The sequence below is a fragment of the Hemiscyllium ocellatum genome, chromosome 18 (genome assembly GCF_020745735.1).
Source record: "Hemiscyllium ocellatum isolate sHemOce1 chromosome 18, sHemOce1.pat.X.cur, whole genome shotgun sequence".
Lineage (NCBI taxonomy): Eukaryota > Metazoa > Chordata > Chondrichthyes > Orectolobiformes > Hemiscylliidae > Hemiscyllium > Hemiscyllium ocellatum.
In genome coordinates, this window is record NC_083418.1 from 36,223,916 (window position 1) to 36,248,001 (window position 24,086).

The 24,086-nt window shown below is 41.3% G+C and overlaps 1 protein-coding gene across 3 annotated transcripts in view; it reads right to left on the reverse strand.

The window, feature by feature from the left end:
- Positions 1–24,086, reverse strand: part of lsp1a (lymphocyte specific protein 1 a) — a 328,974-nt gene that overhangs the window by 177,952 nt on the left and 126,936 nt on the right. Inside the window, exon 1 of one of the 3 annotated variants that reach the window (XM_060838861.1) lies at positions 2,059–2,402. The exons of the other annotated variants lie outside the window; for them this stretch is intronic. Coding sequence (XP_060694844.1) covers positions 2,059–2,117 — 59 coding nt within the window. The 5' untranslated portion in view covers positions 2,118–2,402. Of the gene's footprint in view, positions 1–2,058; positions 2,403–24,086 lie in introns of those variants that run through there. 3 annotated transcript variants of the gene reach the window in all.

Below are 24,086 nucleotides of genomic sequence, written 5' to 3' on the forward strand. Positions count from 1 at the left end.
CTCTGATAACAATTTGTGGGTCAACATTTGCTTCGACATCTTAAGGACTCCTTCAATTTGGATCCTTGTAAAACCCACTTATGTTTTGTTAATTGGCTGAATTACAATGTATTCTTCAGGTTCACAAACAGTTTCATTAGCATAAACTGCTTTGTTCCACAACTGGCCTTTTCTTTATTTTATAAAGTCACATCTGGCATTATTAGAAGAACACCAAAAGTTCCTCCTGTTATGTTGCATTCTACCCAAATACTGTGCCTCAGTTACAATCTCAGAAAAGTTCCCTCTGCACTAACATAACAGTTGTCTATTTTCTACACCAGTCATGTTTGTGACATGAGATTAGTTTTAAAGCACAGTCAGTCTTTCACAAATTAACAGAAATATGTCCACCCTTCCTACATGGAATACGATTCAGAATAAAATGCAACTGTTCCTCTCAGTTGCAACTGAAGCTAAAATCCACCAAGTCCACATGGTGGAGAGATCAAACTTTGAATGACGAAGTATCATCCGTGTCCACTTATGCAGAGAATTAGAGTGATAAAGAACCTTCTTACTCTGTGATGTGCATTTTCTCAAGAATCATGTTGAATCATCAAATCCACACAGAGAGAGTAGGCCACTTGGCCTGAGTCTATACCAACCCTCCAAAGGAGCATCCCACCCAGACCCACCTCCCCTCCCCTCCCCCCAGCCTATCCCTGTAACCCTACATTTCCTGAGGCCATCCCTGGACGCTATGAGCAATTTAGCATGGCCAGTCTATATCTTTGGACTGTGGGAGGAAACTGGAGCACCTAGAGGAAACCCACAGATACAGGGATAATGCATAAACTCCACATGGACAGTCACCAGAGGGTGGAATCAAACCTGGGTCTCTATTGTGGTGAAGCTGCAGTGCTAACCACTGAGCCGTTGTCCCACCCACAATTGTTGAGGTGACGTTCTATTAAACATAATGGATCAATGACATTACAAGTCTACAGTTCAAAATATGCCAGCTAAAAGTGACAGTCTTTGACACAAGCCAAATACTTGGAGAGAAAAGTAACTGTATTCACACTTAATTTCATCTCAATGCTTGATTAGATCCCATCCTGTTAACGGCCAAAATATCATTATCCTATATAAAAACCATCTACGCACCATTGATTCAATTTCATTCTTTCACTCCAATTCCCAGATGACCATTTCTTGGCATATAAAGCAGCTCTTCCTCAGAATTAGATTCTGGCTTGTAACTTGTTCCCAAAAATCACAGCCACATTTTACTGTCCAAACCTAGTTAGTTAATTAGGTTCCAATATGGAACACAATTCTAAGTATTCACAAAACCCAATTTTCAAAAACAAATACATCTAGTGCAGTACTCATGGAGGAGCACGTAAAAGTTAAATATTCATACCTTCATTCAATATTCAGTTCTCAGTTTTAATAAAACTAGGGCTGTAGCCAATAAGAACAGATTTTCTATTAAAAGAGATAGGAGAACACTTGTTTCACAGAGGGATGCTTTTACTTCAGTTCTGGTGATTCCATGTGATCATGATACATTTCAACAATTTACAAAATGAATAATGAAAATATGCAACCACACTGGTGGCCTTCTACAATGGAGCACTTTGAAAACTGTTTAAAGTGATGGAGATCAATTAGTCCCAGTAAAAGCCCTGCAGTTGAAAAGCTGAATTAAAATAACCATGGGCTCAGCAAAGAGCCTTTGACTCTGCACTGTTCAGCTGCCAAGCAACAGGAAAAGTCAAAAGCCTTAAAAGTTACATACAACCCTCTTTAAAAATACTAAGAATTAAAACTGCTTGAAATTATATGTACGAATATAAAAACATAGACCACGTATCGGTTGATCACGTCAGATTCACTGATATTGGTAGCAATACTGAATGCAATCTTAAGCACAAAGAAAATAAGTTTCTAGGCTTAGAAGTAAATTTTCTGATTTATGATTTGTCCTATGTTAAGTATATAGCTTATGCTCCATTCACAATTCTTTCAAGAACAGAAAGCAATGATTCCCTCCGGAGTATTTTCACTTACCGCAAGAGGTTTTTCAAACCCTCTTTGCTGGATCCTCTCCTAAAGACTGCACTAGTCATGTCCTTCAGAGTAAATCATACAAACACAAAACAAAGGAAAAGGGTTCTCCCTAATTCTTGCTCAGAGCTGGATGTATCTCCTCTTGTCCCAAACCTCTGCAGCTTTTTATATATATTCACTGAAAAATCCTCTTGGTGGATGAAATTTTCCTGTTTGATTTCTTGTGCAATCTGTAGTGTTAATCCTCCAGCTCTCCCTCTCTCTTTCTGTACAACCCCACAATCAGACAAGCTCAGTAACTTCACTCCCTCATGCTGCATGTGTTTCTCATTCAGTACTGCTAACACAGATTGTATCATTCCCCTCCCTTCACCCAAATCCACACAGGCCATGTGACCTTCTTAAAGGAAAGAGAGAGGAAAAAAACTCCCAGGCGGTATACCACATTCCACCTAATATTGGAGACAAAGAAAACCAGCTCTAATTTCACTCCCTCAAAATTAACGATTGCTTACTTTTAAAGCTATCAGCTCTCAATCAAATCGGGGCGAGGCGAGAAGATAAGAATTTTGCTGTGCAATTTGTTGTTATGCTCTCGTATGCATCTTTTGAAAAAGCAGTGGAAGCAAATTCAACTGTAACATATGAAGGGGAAATGAATATATTCTCAGAAAGGAGATATTTGCAGGGCTATGGTGAAAGACTGCAGGGTGGTCTAATTGCATAGTTCTTTCAAATACCCAGCACAGACCAGGCCAAATGGTCTCATGCTGTGGTGCTCACTTGTTTTGCAAGATGTTCATTCATCTTGGTTGCAATTTAAACTTACTTTGCTCCTGAAAATAAACCAGGTACTATTTAGAGAGTGCATAGTTTGGCTTGCAGGAGACTGACATCTGTGGATCAGTGCCTTGCTTTTGTAAGCCCAACACGGTTTCTCTTATTCTGATGGCAAAACCGTAGACCCACACTCTGCTGTTGGACTAAGAGCTCAGCTTTTGCCAATAAAAGCATGGGGAGCTGGAAGATTGACGTCAATCGCACATGATTCAACTACAGAAGCACTAAATGTAAAAGCTCCTGCAGAGACTTAAGTATTTAAATGGAACTGTGATTTTTTGTTCTTTTTAAATAATAAATCTGACTTTTAACAATCTGGTGAAGTTGGCAGCTCTACCTGCCTCAAAGTTATGAGGAGAGACTGTTGCAACACCTCAGCTCTGTCAGATAAACTATTTCCAGCTTTCCTTCCTTTGGAAAAGTAACACACAATGTTTTCTCCTCTAAAAGCTGCACACGTGCTGAAGTGCCGTAACCTTTCCTAGTAGTCCAACAACACTGGATAATATAGTTACCATGGCAGGTTGACAGTTATTCAAACTAAAAGATAAAAATAATTCTTTGTTGTTGACATGTAGGATTACCCCTTGGCAAACAAGAGCTGGGGGTGGGGAGGGTGCAGATTTACAATGTATAATGAGGTTTTCCAGATCAATGACATCTTCCCAACCTGGATGCCATATACAACTGATGGGGCCTCCTGCAATTCTACTCTTTGCCCTGATGCCTGCAGTCAGGATAGCAAGGGTTCATTAGATATTGGTGACACTGGATGGGGGAGGTGTGCTTGTGAAGTCCAGCAAAGATTACAATGCAGCGTCACCAGACTAGCGCCTGTCTCTCCACACAGTGACTTCAGTAAGAATGTTAGATTTATCAGCCTGCAGAATCACTGACTCAGACATGGTATAATCTGGAGTCATGTTTCTCTCCTTTGCTGCATGCCTGCAGGCTAACCCTGTTTTTGTAAATTATTTTTTAAGAAGCAGTATTTATTATTTTTAAATTACACCATTAGGACAAGTGAGACAGAGCAGGGAAATCTTTAAATTCCTTTGAAAAACAGGAATATTGATCCTTGTCCCATTATGTAAATATGGTTGAATCAACACAAATTTCCCCAAAGATTTTCACCTTTTATCTTGTATTATTTCTCCACTTTTCCTGGTTCAGACAAAAATGATTTTTTTGTTACGTTTGTTTTATTCATTGAGGGCCATTGCTGGTTAGCTCAACATTTCTAGCCCAACCCTAGTTGCCCAGAGAGCAGTTAAGAGTCAACCACATTGGATCTGCAGCAATCACCTTCCGCAAAGACCGTTCCCTCTGGGGTTACGTGGTCAGGTCTACGTTCCCCCCCCCCCACAACCCACCCTCCCATCCTGGCACTTTCCCCTGCCATCGCAAGAACTGTAAAACCTGCGCCCACACCTCCTCCCTCACCTCTATCCAAGGCCCTGAAGAAGCCTTCCACATCCAAAGTTTTACCTGCACATCCACTAATATCATTTATTGTATCCGTTGCACCCGATGTGGTCTCCTCTACATTGGGGAGACCGGGCGCCTCCTAGCAGAGCGCTTGAGGGAACATCTCCGAGACACCCACACCAATCAACCACGTCGCCCCGTGGCCCAACATTTCAACGCCCCCTCCCACTCTGCCGAGGATACGGAGGTCCTGGGCCTCCTTCACCGCCACTCCCTCACCACCAGACACCTGGAGGAAGAATGCCTCATCTTCCGCCTCGGAACACTTCAACCCCAGGGCATCAATGTGGACTTCAACAGTTTCCTCATTTCCCCTTCCCCCACCTCATCCTAGTTCCAAACTTCCAGCTCAGCACTGTCCCCATGACTTGTCCGGACTTGTCCGACCTGCCTATCTTCTTTTCCACCTATCCACTCCACCCTCTCCTCCCTGACTATCACCTTCATCCCCTCCCCCACTCACCCATTGTACTCTATGCTACTTTCTCCCCACCCCCACCCTCCTCTAGCTTATCTCTCCACGCTTCAGGCTCACTGCCTTTATTCCTGATGAAGGGCTTTTGCCCGAAACATCGATTTCACTGCACTTTGGATGCTGCCTGAACTGCTGTGCTCTTCCAGCACCACTGATCCAGAATCTGGTTTCCAGCATCTGCAGCCACATGTAGGCCAGACCACGTAAGGATGGCAGTTTCCTTAACTAAAGGACATTTATCAACTCAATTGTTCCCTAAAGGACATTATTAGGAAAATGGGTTTCCCAATGGAAATTTTCCTCAATATAAATATTTAAAATAAGATAGGATTGATATATAGAGGTGAATTGGAAACAATGTCAAAGCCATCCCATCTACATTTAGTGGGTATTTCAGACTCAGTGACAAAGATAAAAATCACACAACACCGGGTTGCACTTTGAAGGAACAGCATTCCGAAAGCTAGTGCTTCCAAATAAACCTGTTGGTCTACAACCTGTGGTTGTTGACTTTTAACTTTGTACACCCTCCACATCATGATAATGACATGAGGGACTTGTTGCAGCCATTAAATAGGTAATGGAATTAAAGGCCCAGGGCTAGAATTTTAGGTGCTGTTAGAGGTAAACATAGATAGGTGTGCCCATAAAGTGACACCCATCAGAGGCTTTACAGTTTATCAGTACCATGCACCTCTCAGTTCATCTTGTCGTTAGTTGGATGGACAAGAGAAGGAGAAAAGGCCCTGTAGGTGGGTTGAGATTTTTCAGGTCTTTGAAGGCCTATTGTCCGATTGTCAGCAGCTAGCTGCAATTTTCCAGTTGGTCTCAGTCTCCAAGGAGACTAGGCCCATTGCCTCGAAGGGGTTTTCAGTTGGGGGGTGAGAGTGATTGGTCTAGTTAATGCAGTTCTAGTCAACACACGTGAGGAAGAATATGAATGCAGAGGAGATTCACCAAGATGTTGCCTGGGATAGAGCAGTTAAGCTGTGAAGAGAGGCAGGATTAGCTCAGTTTGTTTTTTTTAGGAGCAAAGAAGTTTGGGGGGATCTGATTGAAGTGTATAAAATTATAAGGGACAGTAACAGGAACGCAGTTGTTGCACTTAGCTAAAGGGTCAGTAACAATGATCATAATTTTAAGGTTGGAGGCAGGAGGGTAATTGAGGGAAAATCTTTTCATCCAGAGGGTGGTGAGAGTCTAGAATGTGCTTCCTGAGGCAGGAAATCTCAATCATTAAAAAATTAATTGGATGAGCATTTGAAATGCCATAGCAAGCAAGGCCTTGGGCCAAATGCTGCAAAGTGAAACTAGTGTAGATTTTGAGTAGTTTTGTTTTGGTCAGTGAGGACCCAATGGATTGAAAGGCCTCTTCTGTAATGTATAAGTTTATGATTCCATGAACTCTGCATGCAGACTTTGAAGTCTTCTCTACCCACCTGCCTTCAGTTACCTTGTGGAAGGGTCAGTGTTGGGCTGACTACCAAAACCATTTTCTTTTATTTTAAAGGGGTTGCACAGTGGTTAGCACTGCTGCCTCACAGCGCCAGAGACCCGGGTTCAATTCCCACCTCAGGTAACTCTGTGTGGAATTTGCACATTCTCCCCGTGTCTGCGTGGGTTTCCTCCAGGTGCTCCGGTTTCCTTCCACAATCCAAAAATGTGCAGGTCAGGTGAATTGGCCATGCTAAACTGCCCGTGTGTTAGGTGAAGGGGTAAATGTAGGGGAATTGGTCTGGGTGGGTTGTGCTTCAGCGGGCCAGTGTGGATTTGTTGGGCCGAAGGGCCTGTTTCCACTCTAAGTAATCTAATCTAATCTAAAAGATGTTGAGAGTGCACGCATCAAAATGAAGGGACCTTCTTTTTCAACTGCCTGAATGGGTGAACAGATGCTGTTTTCAGTACTGGAGAAGATCAGGCAGGTTCTCTAGTCTGTCCACTCATCTTAATTAAATACCGCTTAGCTAGTAATTGGCCTTACCCTCAGTACAGGCTACTTTCCTCCACTTGACCTGAACCCTAAAGGAAAAATTCTGCTCTTGCAGTGTGCAGTGAGCTCTGCTTTGTCAACACAAACCAGTTGTGCAATGTATCAGCCTGATTTTGGGCAAGATTCCCTCATTTGTTACAATCCCAGACTGGATACCCCAAACTGTTAATTTTCCAGATGAGATGGATAAATGGCTTTCCTTCTATATGCACCTACTCCCTCTGTTCCTTGCATCAGATTAATTTAAAAGTGGGCGGTACGGTGGCACAGTGGTTAGCACTGCTGCCTCACAGCGCCTGAGACCCGGGTTCAATTCCCGACTCAGGCGACTGACTGTATGGAGTTTGCACGTTCTCCCCGTGTCAGCGTGGGTTTCCTCCGGGTGCTCCGGTTTCCTCCCACAGTCCAAAGATGTGCAGGTCAGGTGAATTGGCCATGCTAAATTGCCCGTAGTGTTAGGTAAGGGGTAAATGTAGGGGTATGGGTGGGTTGTGCTTCGGCTGGTCGGTGTGGACTTGTTGGGCCAAAGGGCCTGTTTCCACACTGTAAGTCTAATCTAATCTAATCTAAAAAGGTTGTCTCCCTTCTGGATATCTGTCTGCCAGACCCAAATATACATATGTATTAAAAGGCACCAAATTTAATCAGGCTAACTTGAATTACTAATACAGGACAAAATACTAATACCACACACATACACATGGATTAGGAAGCTGATGCAAGTCCAAAAAGATAAACTTTTGATTTACCAATCAATCTCTGAACTGCTCATGAAGAAAAGATAGTTAAATATTGTAGTCATTGCAGTGGAGGTTACAGGTAGCACTGAGATTCTTGGTTGTTTCACAATCCTTAGTTTTGCAGATTGTTTAAGATTCTGTAGTTCTGATCCCTTTTGACCATAATTAAATTCCAGTATTCGGGGAGAAAGGAAAAATTGTTTTGTTATCTGTTTTCCTTTTGTCTGGTTGCTAGCTGGTTGACTTCTAGCATTCATAGTAAAAGAATGTCTTTACTTGCAACTCAGGGTGAATAGTGAACAGTTCATTGCCTGTGAACTTCACAGCATGCTAACATTTGAAACCCAGGCTGGTACACACAGGAGCACTCAGCCCCACGAGCACACAGATTTTTAAACCCCTGTCCTTGCATGTTCTTCAGATGGAAAAACACAAAACATGTCTACAATTTGGGATATAATCTGCATGGGATGGCATGCTGTTGAGGACACATCATCAGCCCCTCACTATCTTTATAGCCATGAGAGATCTCAGTTTAGTCTGTTTGACGTTTCTTTGCCCCATCACTCAACCTGTTTTCTTCTGCCTTTTCAGCAATCCAAAGGGACCATACCCAGTTCAACAAGCTCAATCACCCCAACAGTCCCTCGCCTTCCCACAACACTATTCAAACAAAGCAGAAGAGATGTAATGCTGCCCTTTTTTAGCTCCCTTTCCTCACTGTTGAAGGTCCCAATTATGCCTTCCAAGTGAAGCAACGATCTATGTGCACTTCCTTCCAAACAGCAAAGATGCTGAATCATTCCAGGATTTCTAGCATTCATGGTATTTTGCATTTATCTCAGGGTATGCATATTCAGTGGTCAGCTGGGAACTTTGAGTCTGCCATATCATCTGTATTAACCAAATTTGTGTGGCCAAACTCAATCTTTAATTGACATCCCCAGCAGATATCATTCCAGACATCTTCTGAAAAGTTGCTTTCCTTTCCAGTTTGGTTACAAGCTAAATCTGATGGCCATTCAGGTAGAGAATAGAATAAAGCAAAGAAGGGAGGTTGTTGCAAGTTAGGGCAAGGGAAGGACAAGATTATAATATTTTTAGATTATTTTATAAAAGGTACAAGTAGATGATACTAGTTACTCCATGAGACACATGAAACAATGACAACAATTTGGCAGTTGCATTTTAGACAGACTGTTTGGAAACTTAGCTTAAAATTCTAATGCAGTGTAACTTCCTTGGATGCTACGTTCAAGGTGATATACTACTTTTTTTAAGAATTAAGGAACCATGAGAGAGGCACACATTACAGGACACCACCCAAGGATGAAAATGACAGGAGAGAGAATAAGACAAAATTAAATTATGCCAAATTTGGTTTTTTTTTAATGTTTCTGGACTGTGTATGACAGTAAGACTGATAGTCATAATGAATCCCTCAGTCTTAAGCTTCTACAGATAAATGTTATTTTTGGAGGTAACTTGATGAATCTGACAGTGCTACCCCAGAATTTCATCAGCAGATCACACATGACAGTAGAGTAACCGATGATCGAAATACTTCATACCCAGTGATGAACAGTAGCAATGTAGGATCTACCTTTGGCAAAATACTGAAGCACATTCACAAAAACAAAGAAGTGCTAATGAGATGTCATCTTGCCCTGAAACATTATCTATACACACAAGATGCAACGTACTTCATTTGGCCCTCAGGTTTATTCTGTCATGAAATAAGATCATGTCCATTCAGATTGTAATCTCAAATCTCCATTCTCTCCTATGCCTTTCATCTTCTCGCTCAACAAGAATCTATCCACATCTGCTTTAAAAAATATTCAAGGACTTAGTTCTCACCATCTTTACTAGGGAACACTTCCAAAGACTCATGACCCTCAGCAATAATTTGCCTTATTTCAATTTTAAATTGGCGATACCTAATTTTTAAATATGGACCCCTACTGTTGTTGATTCTTTTATGAGAGAAAACATCTACCCTGTTAAGACCACTCAGTATCTATGTTAAAAATCACACAACACCAGGTTATAGTCCATCAGGTTTATTTGGAAGCACTAACTTTCAGAGCGCCGCTCCTTCAACCACCTGATGAAGGAGTAGTGCTCCAAAAGCTAGTGCTTCCAAATAAGCCTGTTGGACTATAACCTGGGGTTGTGTGATTTTTAACTTTGTCTGCCCCAGTCCAACACCACCACCTCCAAGTCACAGTATCTATGTTTCAATTAAGTTGCCTCTTACTCTTCTAACCTCCAACAGATGCAGGCTAGTCTGTTCAGATTTTCTTCATAAAATCACAGTGGCTCAGTGATTAGCACTGCTGCCTCACAGCACCAGGGGCCCAGGTTTGATTCCAGCCTCAGGCGACTGTCTGTGTGGAGTTTGCACATTCTCCCCATGTCTGCGTGGGTTTCCTCCGAGTGCTCTAGTTTCCTCCCACAATCCAAAGAGGTGCGGGTCAGGTGAATTGGCTATGCTAAATTGCCCACAGTGCTAGGTGGCATTAGTCAGATGGAAATGGGTCTGGGTGGGTTACTCTTCGGAAGGTTGGTGTGGACTGGTTGGGCCGATGGCCTGTTTCCACACTGTAGGGAATTTAATCTAATCTAATTTAAAAACAATACGCTGATCCCAAGTATTAATCTGGTAAACTTTGTTTCTCTCCACAGATTTTAACTGACTTGCTGAGTAATTCCTTCATTTTTTGCTTTAATTTCAGATTTTCAGTACCCATGTTTTTTTCCTTTTCCTTTTAATAGCTTAGCTTAATTTTTTTGTGTTCCAATTGATACATTTTTGTGTTGTGGATCTTAACAGATAGGGAGATTAGATAGTCAAACCTTTGGCAGTGACATGCCCAATGAAGGCATGTCTTTATTCATACTTCTAAATACAGACTATATTTAGCACATAATTTTCTGGAATTATCATTTACTTAACATATTGGATACTAACGGGGGGTGGGGAATATGGCTGCCAAGAGTCAAGGGTTTACAAGTTGTGTATAAATCAGAAGTAGCTAAGTCTCTGGAGAGTTCCAAATTGAATGGTTTTTGACATACTCAGACAGAAAACATCAAATGCTGGCTATTCACTTATAGTGGGTAAGGCAGCACCCATGGAGAGAGAGTAAGTTAACTTTTTGAGTTTAAATGGCTCTTCATCAGAGCTGATGTGAAGTGTTAGAACCCATCTCTAGAATATACAATTCCTATTGTTCATGCAATCCAAAATCAAAATCAATGGACTCTCAAACTACAGGTCTCCAGTTTGAAATATCTCAAAAGAAAGCTCAGAAGCTCTTATTTTAAGCAGGAAGGTGTGTACCGGACACTATTCCAACACTAACCACTCCTATCCCCTCTACTACAACATCATTCTCCATCATACAACAGAATCTACTGCTTTAAAATATTGTGAATTGACATTGTAGGTGAGACCACATCTGGAGTACTGTGAACAGTGTTTGTCCCCTTACTTAAGGAAAGATATCATGTCATTAGAGGCCGTTCAGAGAAGGTTCACTTGGTTAAACCCTGTTATGGAAGGATTGTCTTCTGAGCAAGGGCTAAACAGTTTATAACTTTACTCACTGGAGTTGAGAGGAATGAGAGGTGATCTGTTGACACATAAGGGACTTGGCAGGGTAGTCAGGAGAGGATATTTCCCCTTATGGGAGTATCTAGGACTAGAGGGTATAATGTCAGAATTAAGTGGCACTAATTTCAGAATGAAATGAGGAGGATTTTTTTCTGAATGGCAAGTATCTTTGGAACTCCTTGCAATAGAGAACTTTGCGTACACTTAAAACTGAGATAAATGGATTCGTGATCAGTCGGTGAAATCAAAGATTATGGAGAAAATGCAGAAAAGTGAACATGACGGATATTGGATCAACCATGATCTGACTGAATGACGAAACAGGCTTGAGGGACTGAACAGCTTGCCCCTGTTCCTATTTCTTACAGACTTCTGATCTTGTGAGTAGTTGACCATGTGACCAAAACCATCAGCTGATAATGTGCGTTATTATCTCAAGAACCAGAAAGAAACCAATCCATCTACATAAAAAAAATAGTAGAAAAGAACATCAATTTGGAATACCAGGTACAGAATAAGTGTTAGGACCTATCCCTAGGTATGGGCAATTTGTTACCATTTAGGAAGGATATCCCAAATTGGTGTGGAGGGACGAACTGTCTTCCCTTCTTTATTGACCTGACCTCCTGACTGGTAGCTACAGATCAATTAAAAAGGATCCCCTCCCATTGTTGATATCTTTCTGCCAGATTAAATATAATACAATACAGTACATCAAGCCTTTGCCAATTCCTACTCCTTACCTAGACCTGCTACTTATTGCCCATGTGCAGTATCTGTCCCTTTGTTCACCTCCCGTTCATGTGTCTATCAAAACACACCTTAAACATTGCTAATGTGCCTTCTTCCACCACCTCCACAGGCAGTGTGTTTCAGACCCATCACTTTCTGTGTGAAAGATCTTCCCCTCACTTCTCCCCTAAACTTTCCCCCTCTCACCTTGAACCTGTGCCTTCTTGTAGTTGATGTTTCCACACAAGGAAAATGCCTCTGACTATCCACCCTATGACTAGATTAGATTACTTACAGTGTGGAAACAGGGCCTTCGGCCCAACAAGTCCACACTGACCCGCCGAAGCGCAACCCACCCATATCCCTACATTTACCCCTTCACCTAACACTAAAGGCAATTTAGCTTGGCCAATTCATCTAACCTGCAGATTTTTGGACTGTGGGAGGAAACCAGAGCACCCAGAGAAAACCCACGCAGATACGGGGAGAATGTGCAAACTCCACACAGTCAATCGCCTGAGGCAGGAATTGAAGGCGGGTCTCTGGCGCTGTGAGGCAGCAGTGCTAACCACTGTACTACCTATCTTTGCTTGTCAATTTTGTAAGTGTCTTGAGTTTATGTTTTAAAAGAACCAATTAACCAGGTTTTCTTGAGTTAACAAATGAACGAGTTTACTAGTTACTACACAGGCAAAGAAATAATAATGTAACACTTAGAGACAGACAAGGAATAAAAGTGAGTCCAGAAAAATAGATTACGTATTAAAGGTACACACCAGTCTTTGAAAATGCTGAACATTGATCAATTTGTTGAGCTTCTTGACTTTGCAAGTTAACTGAAATTCTTTCATCCGGTTTCCTTTTGAACTAGATTATTAACTGGTTTCCAACATTATGAATAAGTAAGTCATTTACCTGCAATGCAAAGGTGACTAACAGGTGGTTTCTTGTTTGAGATTTTCATAGTACACTAGCAGTCAAACCCAGGCCAGCACTGCAGCTCACTAGTACACGCAGGTTAGGGTCGCAACTACTTTTAACCCTTGTTTCTGTGTATTCTTGAAATAAAAAGATGCAAGCATGTCTCAAACAGACTGGTGTCTTTTCTTTGACCATTGAAACCTCAAAACTTGTTTAATACCATCCCAGGCACCCTCTCCAGACAGCCATTGAATATACATCCACAGTTCTCTTTTGTCATATCTCCTCTCTTTAAAAAATGTTGTTATTGCAAGTTTAATATTTCCACAGATGATGAGGGGTTATGATCCATGGTCATGTTCAAAGCAATGACACTCATGCCATTGTAAACTTTGAGACTGCTGAGACTCAAAACCTTCCCAGTCTGATTGCTATTCCAAGTCCAACTGTGAAAAAAAAACTTGACCTCCTGATGGAAAAGAAACATACAAATGACAAACTTCACAGCCTGCTGAACGTCACCATTTCTTTGATGAAATCCAAAAATGGTCATATATATATAATTTCAACTACTTAAAACCTTCTAAGCACCCATTTGGAATTAAAATGCGGCTTTGCATCCACAATTATGTGTTTGCCTTGTCAAAGGAAAACGATAATCTATGAACTATGCTTTTGATTAGAGGCATGGTGTTAGAGGCAAGGTGCCAGCATGGATAGGAGCTTGGCTGTCTGGCAGAAAGCAAAGAGTGGAGATAAAAGAGTCCTTCTCAGGATGACAAGTGGTGTTCCGCAAGGCTCAGTGTTGGGACTACAACTTTTCCCTTCATACGTTAATGATCCAGATGAAGGAACTGAGGGCATTTTGGCTAAGTATGTAGATGATACAAAGATAGGTAAAGTGACAGGTGGCACTGAGGAAACGGGGGATGCAGAAGGATTTGGACAGATTAGGACAGTGGGCAAAGAAGGGGCAGATCGAGTACAATGTGGGAAAGTGTGAGGTCATGCACTTTGGTAGGAAGAATAGAAGCATGGGCTATTTTCTAAACGAGGAGAAAATTCAGAAGGTTGAAGTGCAAAGAGACTTGGGACTAGTCTAGGATTCTCTCAAGGTAAACCTGCGGGTTGAGTCAATAGTTAGGAAGGCAAATGCAATAAATGATGGCATTTATTTTGAGAGGACCTGAAAATAAAAGCAGGAATATACTTCTGAGGCTCTATAACACTCTGGTCAGACCACATCTGGAGTTGTGTGTGCAGTTTTGGACCCCAGATCTCAGATGCACTGACCCCAAAACATGTTTAGAGAGATCCACGAAAATAGTCCCTGGAATGAAAAGCTTAATATATGAGGAAAGTTTGAGGACTCTGGGTCTATACTCGATGGAGTTTAGAAGGATGATGGGGATCTGATTGAAATTTTCAGAATAATGAATAGCCTGGACAGAGTGGATGTTGGGAAAATGTTTCTGTTGGTAGGAAAGACTTGGACTCCTTAGAGTAAAAGGAAGACTTTCAGAATGGAGATAAGGAGAAACTTCTTCAGCCAGAGGGTGGTGAATTTATAGAATTTCTTGCCACAGAAGGTGGTAGATGCCAGTCATTGAATGTACTTAAGACTGAGATAGATAGGTTCTTGATTGTCAAGGGGGGCAAGGGTTACAGAGAGAAAATGGGAGAATGGGGTTGAGAAACTTATCAGTTATGATTGATATACTCGGAAAGGGAGTGTAATGTCTTTGATGTCTGGAATGCTTTTTGGATCTCTAACAGGATACTGTGCTTAACAAGTTTCAAATGACCCGCAAAATATTAAGATCTCATTGTGTGAGTTCCTGAGCTTTCTATTCTCAAAGAAACAAAGTTATGTTTTGTGATGCAATGTATGGAATAAGTTGTCAGAGGAAGTGGTGGAGGCTGATACTACAATATTTAAGGATCACCTGAATGGGTATATAAATAGGAAAGCTTCAGAGTGGTATGGGTCAACTGCTGGCAAATAGTACTAGATTAATTTAAGATATCTGGTCGGCACCGACAAATTGGACCGAAGAGTCTGTTTCTGTGCTGTACATCTCTATGACTCCATAACTATTGCACGAGGAACACCCACTGCACATTCAAGACCTACTTTTGAAAAACAATACTGTTAAATCAGAAAGCACACTTTGTGATCTGATTCCAATCAGATCCAGAGACAATTTATAACATGAACCAAAAAGTAAAGATTCTCCATGATAGTGTGAGAGGCAAGAGCAGCCCAGGCTAAGAACAGAGCAGAGGGGCTAAGGACAGGCAGCAAAAATGGATACAATACTCATAGAACTTAGAACATAGAAAAGTACAGCACAGACCCTTTGACCCGCGATGTTGTGCCGATATTTAATCCTAATGTAAAGTATAGTAAATTAACCTACGCACCCCCCAACTCACTGCTATCCATGTGCATGCCCAGCAGTCACTTAAATATCTGCAGTGTCTCTGCTTCCACCATCACAGCTGGCAATACATTCCATGCATTCACAACTCTCTGCGTAAAGAACCTACCTCTGATGTCTCCTTTACACCTTCCTCCTAATATCTTCAGACTATGACTTTTCATACCAGTCAATCCTGCCCTGGGAAAAGTGATTAGATTAGACTTACAGTGTGGAAACAGGCCTTTCGGCCCAACAAGTCCACACCGACCCGCCGAAGCGAAACCCACCCATACCCCTACATTACCCCTTACCTAACACTACGGGCAATTTTAGCATGGCCAATTCACCTGACCCGCACATCTTTGGACTGTGGGAGGAAACCGGAGCACCCGGAGGAAACCCACGCAGACACGGGGAGAACGTGCAAACTCCACACAGTCAGTCGCCTGAGTCGGGAATTGAACCCGGGTCTTCAGGCGCTGTGAGGCAGCAGTGCTAACCACTGTGCCACCGTGCCGCCCAATAGCCAAGTCTCTGGCTATTGACTCTATCTATTCCTCTCATTATTTTTAAGCCACGAACAGGTCTCCTCTCTTCCTCCTTCTCTCCAGAGAGAAAAGTCTAAGCATATAGAACCTTTCTTCATAAGACAAGCCCTCCAGTCCAGGTAAACCTTCTTTGCACCCTGTCCAAAGCCTCTATATCTTTCCTATAGTAGGGCGACCAGAACTGGACACAATATTCCAAGTGTGGCCTCCCCAGGGACTTGTACAACTGTAGCAAAACTTTGTGGCTCTTAAACTCGATTCTCTTGTTAATGAAAGCCAAAACCCAATATGCTTTCTTAACTACCCTATCCACTTGGGTGGCAACTTTGAGGTATCTATGTATTTGCACACCCAGAACCCTCTGTTCCTCCACACTGCCAAGAATCCTGTCTTTAATCCTATATTCAGCATTCAAGTTCAACCTTCCAAACTGCATCACTTTGCATTTTTCCAGGTTGAACCCAATCTGCCATTTCTCAGCCCAGCTCTGTATCCTGTCTATGTCACGGTGCAGCCTGCAGTAGCCCTCGATACTATCAGCGGCACCTCCAACCTTTGTGTCATCTGCAAATTTACTAACCCACACCTCAACCTCCTCATCCAAGTAATTTATAAAAACTATAAAGAGCAAAGGTCCAAGAACGGAGCCCTGTGGTACCCCACTCAACACTGACCTCCAGGCAGAATACTTTCCATCTACAACCACTCTCTGCGTTTTGTCAGTCAGCTAATTCTGAATCCAGATAACCAAATCTCCCTGTATCCCATACTTCCTGACTTTATGAATGAGCCTACCATGGGGAACCCTATCAAATGCTTTGCTGAAGTCCATATACACCATATCCACAGCATGACCATCATCGACCTATCTTGACACTTCTTCAAAGAACTCAATAAGATTTGTGAGGCATGACCTGCCCATCACAAAGTCATGCTGACTACCTTTAATCACACTATTCTTTACCGAATAGTCATAAATTCTATCCCTCAGAATTCTTTCCAAAACTTTGCTGACCACAGAGATAAGACTGACTGGTCTGTAATTGCCAGGGATTTCCCTGTTACCCTTCTTGAAAAGAGGAACAACATTCGGCCTCCTTCCAATCCTCTGGTATGAGTCCTGTGGAGAGTGAGGAGGTAAATATCCTCGTCAGCAGCTTAGAACCTCCTTTCTCGCTTCCCCGAGCAGCATAGGATAAATCTGATCTGGCCCTGGAAACTTATCAATCTTAATGTTTTCCAAAATTTCTAGCACACCAACTTCATCAATCTTGATCTGGACAAGACTGTATCCAGCTCCGCTAAGTTTTCATTTACAACAAGTTCCCTTTCCTTGGTGAAAACCAAAGCAAAAAAACTCAGTTAGGGCTTCCCCTATTTGCTCAGACTCCATACACAAGTTCCCTCCACTATCCTTGATCAGCCCTACCTTCTCCCAGATCATTCTCTTACTCCTCATGAATGAGTAAAATGCCTTTGGGTTCTCCCTAATCCTTCTTGCCAAGCCTTCCTCGTGCCCCTTCCTGGCTCTCCTCAGTCCATTTCTGAGCTCTTTTCTAGCAAGTCTGTAATCCTCTAAAGCTGTGCTAGATCCTTGCTTTCTCTACCTTGCGTAAGCTGCCTTCTTCCTCTTGACAAGAAGTTCCTCTGTTTCGTCATCCAAGGTTCCTTAATCTTTCCCATTCTTACCTGTCTCAGAGGAACAAATTCATGCATCACTCGCAACAACTGCTCCTTAAATAGTCTCCACATGTCTGCTGTGCCCTTTCTGTGGAACAATTGCTCCCAGTCTGTACTTCCCAATTCCTGTCTGATAGTGTCATAATTTCCTTTTCCCCAGTTAAATATCTTCCCTCGGTAACTGCTCCTTTCACTCTCCAAGGCTATGCTAAATGTGAGGCAGTTGCCCGGTTCCAAATTTTAGTTCCAGTACAGTGTAGGTCCATAACAATCAGGTCAATGACATTGACATTATGTTCAAGTACATTAGCAGAGATGCAACAAAATGTAATTATATCTCTGAAACAAAATGACTTAGTGACAGAACTAATTTTTCAGAAATTGTTTAGATGGTGATGGTCTTAATTTTGTGGAGATTGTTACTATAGTAGTCAGTGTAAATGGTTGAAATTTTTGCTTCTATCATCGGATAGTTAATTATATCGGAGAACTTTCATGGACTAAAATGATTTTTAAAGCAAAAGGAAAATGGACCCAAAATGGCTACAGCGGTTTCCTGGCCACGGATTGAGGCAAGCTTCATGAGATCCACATTGAATAAATCAATTCATTTTCTCTGAAATTACCATTATTATCTAAATTAATTGAAACCGGGCAACTGAGCCAGTGTCAAAGAACTTGCCTCCCCTGAGTAATTTGTACATGGTTTGATTGTTCTAATATTGAGAGATAAAAGATCCATCTGACAATTAGTCAGTTTGAAAGGTAATAGAGCTGCATTCAGGAAAATACATTGATGTGTAATACAGCAGCAGTGTTTGACAAGCAAAGAAGCAAGAAGGAAAAATTAATTTGCAACAACAGTGTGGCATTAAAAAACAAAATTGGAGCCAATGGGAATCCAGGCAAAACTCTGCTGGTTGGAGTCATTCTGATACAATAGGAGATGGTTGTGGCTGGTGGAGCTCAGTCATTTCCGCTTCAGGACATTTTTGCAGGAGTTCCTCATTGGGCTAAAGATTGGGCCAATCACCAATTTCACTCCATCACAAGGTCAGAATCATCAGTGTACAATGTTAAGCGCCATTTGTGACTTCTTAGATATTGAAGCTGTCCACGCCCAAATAGAGCAAGACCTATTCAAATTCCAGGCTTGTGCTGACAAGTTACAAGTAACATGCACACCACACAAGTGACAAGCAATCTAACCATTTCCCCTGGACAAAGATGTTACCATCACTGAACCCTCCACTATCAACATCCTGGGGATTACAATTGACCAGAAACTGAACTGGAGTAGCCATTTAAATACAATGGCTGCATGAATAGGTTAGAGGCTGGGAATGCTGCAATGGGTAACTCACTTCTTGGTTCTCCAAAACCTGTCCACCATCTAGTGCATTTTAGGAGTGTGATGTGGAACACTGTCTACCTGCCTGGATGGGTGCAGCTCCAACAGTGCTCAAAAACCTTGACACTCTCTGGAGCAAAGCATTCTACTTAATTGGCACCATATCGACCAGCATCCACGCCACTAATGAAACTCAGTAACAGCAGTGCCTACTATCTACAAGATGCCCTGTAGGAATCCACCCAGTATCCTTACAGAACAGAATCAAGGACAAAATCCATCTTCCAAACCCAGGACCACTGCCATCTAGAAGGACAGGGACACCTGATACATGGAAGCACCACCGCGTGCAATTTCCCTTCCAAGCCACTCACCATCCTGACTTGGAAATATATTACTATTGAGTTAGAATCCTGGAATACACTCCCTAATGGCATTGTAGGTGTACCTATACCAAATGGACAGCAGCTGCTCAAGAAGCCAGCTCACAGCCACCTTCTCAAGGGAAAATAGGGATGGACAATAAATACTAGGCCAGCCAACAATTCCCCCATCCTATGAGTGAATAAAATAAAGTTGCATATCTTGCTCTCTGCCTATTTCCCTCATCATCTTGGAATACAATATACAATGAGAAAGAAAATTGGGCAAACAATAATTCAGAACTCAGAGATATTTGCATACTTCTCTCCTGCTGATGATATAATCAATCATTGAATAACCATGGTTAAGAATCTAATAGGGTTAGGATGGCTCAGTAGTTCATGGACCTAGGTTCGATTCCAGCCTCAGGTAACTATCTGTGTGGACTTTGCACATTCTTCCCATGCCTGTGTGGGTTTCTTCTGGGTGCTCCGGTTTCCTCCCACAGTCTAAAGATGTGCAGATTAAGTGAATTGGCTATGCTAAATTGCCCACAGTGTTCAGGGATGTGTAGGTTAGGTGCATTAGTCAGGGGAAATGTAAAGTAATAGGGTAGGGGAATGGGTCTGGGTGGGATACTGTTTGGAGGGTTGGTGTGGACGTGTTGGGCCAAATGGCCTGTTTCCACACTGCAGGATTTTATTATAACCTCAAAGAATGGCGGAGCAGACGAGATAGGCTGAAGGGCCTAACTTCTCCTATATCTTATGGATTACTTGTAGAAGTGCAACATTCTTTTGAATTTATGTTTGGACATGGTGCTTAAACTTCTGAACTGGACATATGAGTAAATAATCTTTATAAATCCACAAAAGCTTGTTGCTTATCTTTAAATTTACCAAAAGTGCACATGGATAAGAAACACAGTTATCTTCCTTTCTCAAACAAAAGGTACACAGATGTTGTATGCAATAACATAAATGATACATGTGGTTCAGTTCTCTCCTCACTCTAAACTATACAACCATCACCCGAGAAGTATCCAAGAATCAGAAGTTGCAAGTCACCTTCATTATTCCATGTCTCCTTCCAGCAAAGCAGGAGGAAATTAACTGTCAGAGTCTATGCAGGAAGATCACCCTTCAAAAGGATTTTTAAAATTCTTTTCTGTTAAATGCATGGCTTTGCTGAGGTCTGTTTCATGGGTCTTGGATATTTTGTTATTCTGTGAACGCAAACATCAGAGCTGTCAGGTTCGTTCATCAAGGAGATTGCTAGAGTTGAGCCTGATCAAGTCTTCATTTCAGTAGTTGAAGTTATGTTCCAGCAGAGGGGCCTCAGGATTGACATTCTCCTTTATGATTAAACAAATTCTAAAATCAATTTAGTAGATCAATTGTCTTCTCAGCTGAGATCAATGAACTCAACACATATCCCAGACAGGAATTTTAGGCCCCATTAGAACCAGTAGTTATGCAGTTGCTAAAAATAGCACTGCCAATTGGGATAGCAGTTCCAACCACTCTAAGGCTGTTTTCCTAATGCACTGGAGTGATTGCATGTCTTCTTATGCACAAACGATGAATCACCAATTGAAGTAGTTTTCAATTGGCTTTTAATTATCTGGGCAATCTGGGGTTTTCCCTACTTATTTTCTCCTCGCTGATTTTCTGTGAAATTGGCCAAATGAAAGAAAGATAAACATTTATTATATATTAGATTATCATATACAAAGATATCTCAAATTATTTTAAGTCAATGAATTACTGTTGAAGTGGCTATCATCACATTACAAAACACAAGCAGCAATATTTTCCATAAAACCATGACCGACTGATCTCTTTTGGTGCACTTTCTCAGGGAGAAATGTTGATTGAGTTATAGAAATTCTAGTGCAGTCACAACAATGTAGAAAAAGTTACAAAATCACACAACACCAGGCTATAGTCCAAAAGGTTTATTTGGAAGCGTTAGCTTTCAGAGCACTGTTCCTTCATAAGGTACCTTTGGAGGAGGATCATAAGACAGAATTTATAGCTAAGAAAAACGTTTCTAGTGCACTCACAACAATGTAGAAAAAGTTATAAAATCATACAGTACCAGGTTATAGTCCAACAGGTTTATTTGGAAGCAGTAGCTTTTGGAGCGCTGTTCCTTCATCAGGTTGCATTGGAAGAGGATCACAAGACACAGAATTTATAGCAAAAGTTCTTTAGCTATAAATTCTGTTTTATGATCCTCTTCCAAAGGTTACTGATGAAGGAGCAGTGCTCTGAAAGCTTGTGCTTCCAAATAAACCGTTTGAACTATAACCTGATGTTGTGTGATTTTTAACTTTGTCCACCTCAGTCCAACACCAGCTCCTCCACACAATGTAGAAAAACAGTCAGTTGGTCAGCAGGTGAATCAGTTACTGGCTGCCAGCTCTCTCTGAATTTTAAGTGGTGAGAAAGGGAGGGAACAAATCTCAACAGGGATCCAAGGTCAAGATTGAAACAGGACCAATCCACTCAATAGGATAGTTGAGAATAAATGTGTAATTTTCTCGTTGGCAATCCAGAATTAATGAGGTATTACATGGGACATCAGCTTGTTCCAATCAAGTAATGTTTGGCTAATGGGACTATTTTCCTTTCGTGGTCAAATTTGTAGGTGATACAAAGACAATTGACCAGTAAGCTATGAGGAGGATTTAAGGACTCTGCAATGGGATAGGTGAAGTAAATGAGCAGAATCACTGATGGAATATAGTAGACAAAAATGTGAGGTTTTACATCATTGAAGCCTTATTCATGAAAGTTGATAACCTTTTTCTTTCAGGAGTCTTCAATGTTGCTATCTTATTTTCAGCAGGCAAGTAAAATAAGAGGCTTTTAAAAACAATATTACTTAGCTCATCTTTTTGAAATCTGCATTTTCTCACATTTACTTTGAAATTTTTAAAGCTGTTAAATGTTTTGAAAAGCTTGTAAAAACTTTGGCATAATTTAATAAATCTTTAAATGCTTTTAAGACTTAAAAGAAAAGCAGTAAAATTTGTGAATGATGCATACTGTTCTGACTCATCTTGTGTAACTCAATATGTGAGCTTAAGTATGTTCATTTCCAAGTATTGCTGGTTTTCCCCTCTAGGTACTCAGCTGCCTTTCAGCTGAAGACTGATCTTAAAGGGGGTTGTCTCCAGTTCATTAGATCATCAGAATATACTTTGCTTCAGGGCCTTACTATGTGTCGGTCATGCTGTAGCCCCTGAACTGGGCAGTGACAAATGTTCCAGCAGAATCAGTGGTGCATTCTGCCACTTTGCTCCTGACTGTAAAACAAAGGCCTTAAGTTCTGATATGCTGTGCTTTCAAATAGGCATTACCTGAACTGGTGGCATTGTAAATAATTCAAAAACAAACACTCATACTTAAAACCCCAGAATATAGAGGTTCTGTGTTCAAACCCAAAACTCAGAATGTGCACAAATTGAGACCACTGCTGTACTGAAGGTGTTAGATTTTCAGACATTCTGTCCTTTTGACTTAGATGCAGGAAAAAGATTGCGTTGAAATGGGTGACATAGACTTCTGGGGTTAATGAAGCTGACACTAAGATTTTTTAAATATAGATTAGTGCTGATAGCTCTTTCAGAAGCTCAGCACATTCAAATTATCCCTTTGATTAGGTGATTTGTGTTCTTCACTTACTCTGAACGATTCTGATGTATGTTGCTCTTTTATAGGTGCTTGCTACTTTAAACTTTAGCTGGTAGTCTTTCTTGAGGGAGTTTTCCATAGATATTCAGCATGAGTGCATTTGTGTGCTGAGCAAATATGAAACAAATCTGAATCACCTGAGACTATACGCTTAACTGAAAACTTACTTGATGGAAGGGGATTGCATTTTTAATCTGAACATCCTATCCAAAATAGGACCACAGAAAGGTTACAACACAGAGGCCATTCAGCCCATTGTGTCAGTGCCAGCTGAATAAACTAGCTGCCCACTCACCTTTTTTTTTTGTAGGTTAGTGTTCAGGTGCTGTTTCAGGTTCCTTGTAAATGTGCTGAGGAGTTCTGCCTTAATTCCCGACTAGTCAACAAATTCCAGGTATGCTCCATGCCTTTGGTGAAAGCTTTTCCTCATGTCCCCTCCAATCTTTCCACCTTAAATCTGTGACCTCTCTACTCAGGGAAACAGATCTTCCCTGTTGAGTTCATCTAAACACATCATTAGTTTGTACACCTCAGTTAATTCACCTGTCAACCTTTTCTGTTTTAAGAAAAACAACCCTAGCCTATCCAATCATTCTTCATGCCTGCAATTTTCAAGCCCTGGAAACACTTTTGTAAATCTTTTTTGCTCACACTCTCGAGAGAGCAATTATACTCTTCCTGTAATGTGGTGACCAGAACAATACAGACATCTCCAGCTGTGCTCTATCCAGTGTCTTGTTTAGTCCGAGCATTACAACATTTTTTTTTTGCATTCAATAAATTGCCCTACTATAGGGAAGCATCCCATATACCTTTTTTTTTAAAACATCCCATCTACCCATTCTACCGCTTTCAGAGATCTGTATACCTGTACTTCAAGGTCTTTCACTTGCATTACATTGCTCAATACTTCCCTACTTACGATATATTCCCTTACATCCACAGAAATAAAAGGAGCAGGAACAGGCCATTCAGCCCTTCAAGCCTGCTCCACCATTTATGATCCATACCATGTTTTCCCTTGCTTTGATTGCCTGCCCCAAATGCGTACAGTCACAATTGTCAGAATTGTTTTCCACTTGTCATTTATCAGCCCATTAAACCAAACTATTTACAGCACCCTACCTTGATTTGTTTGATTTATTTTTCATTGTCAC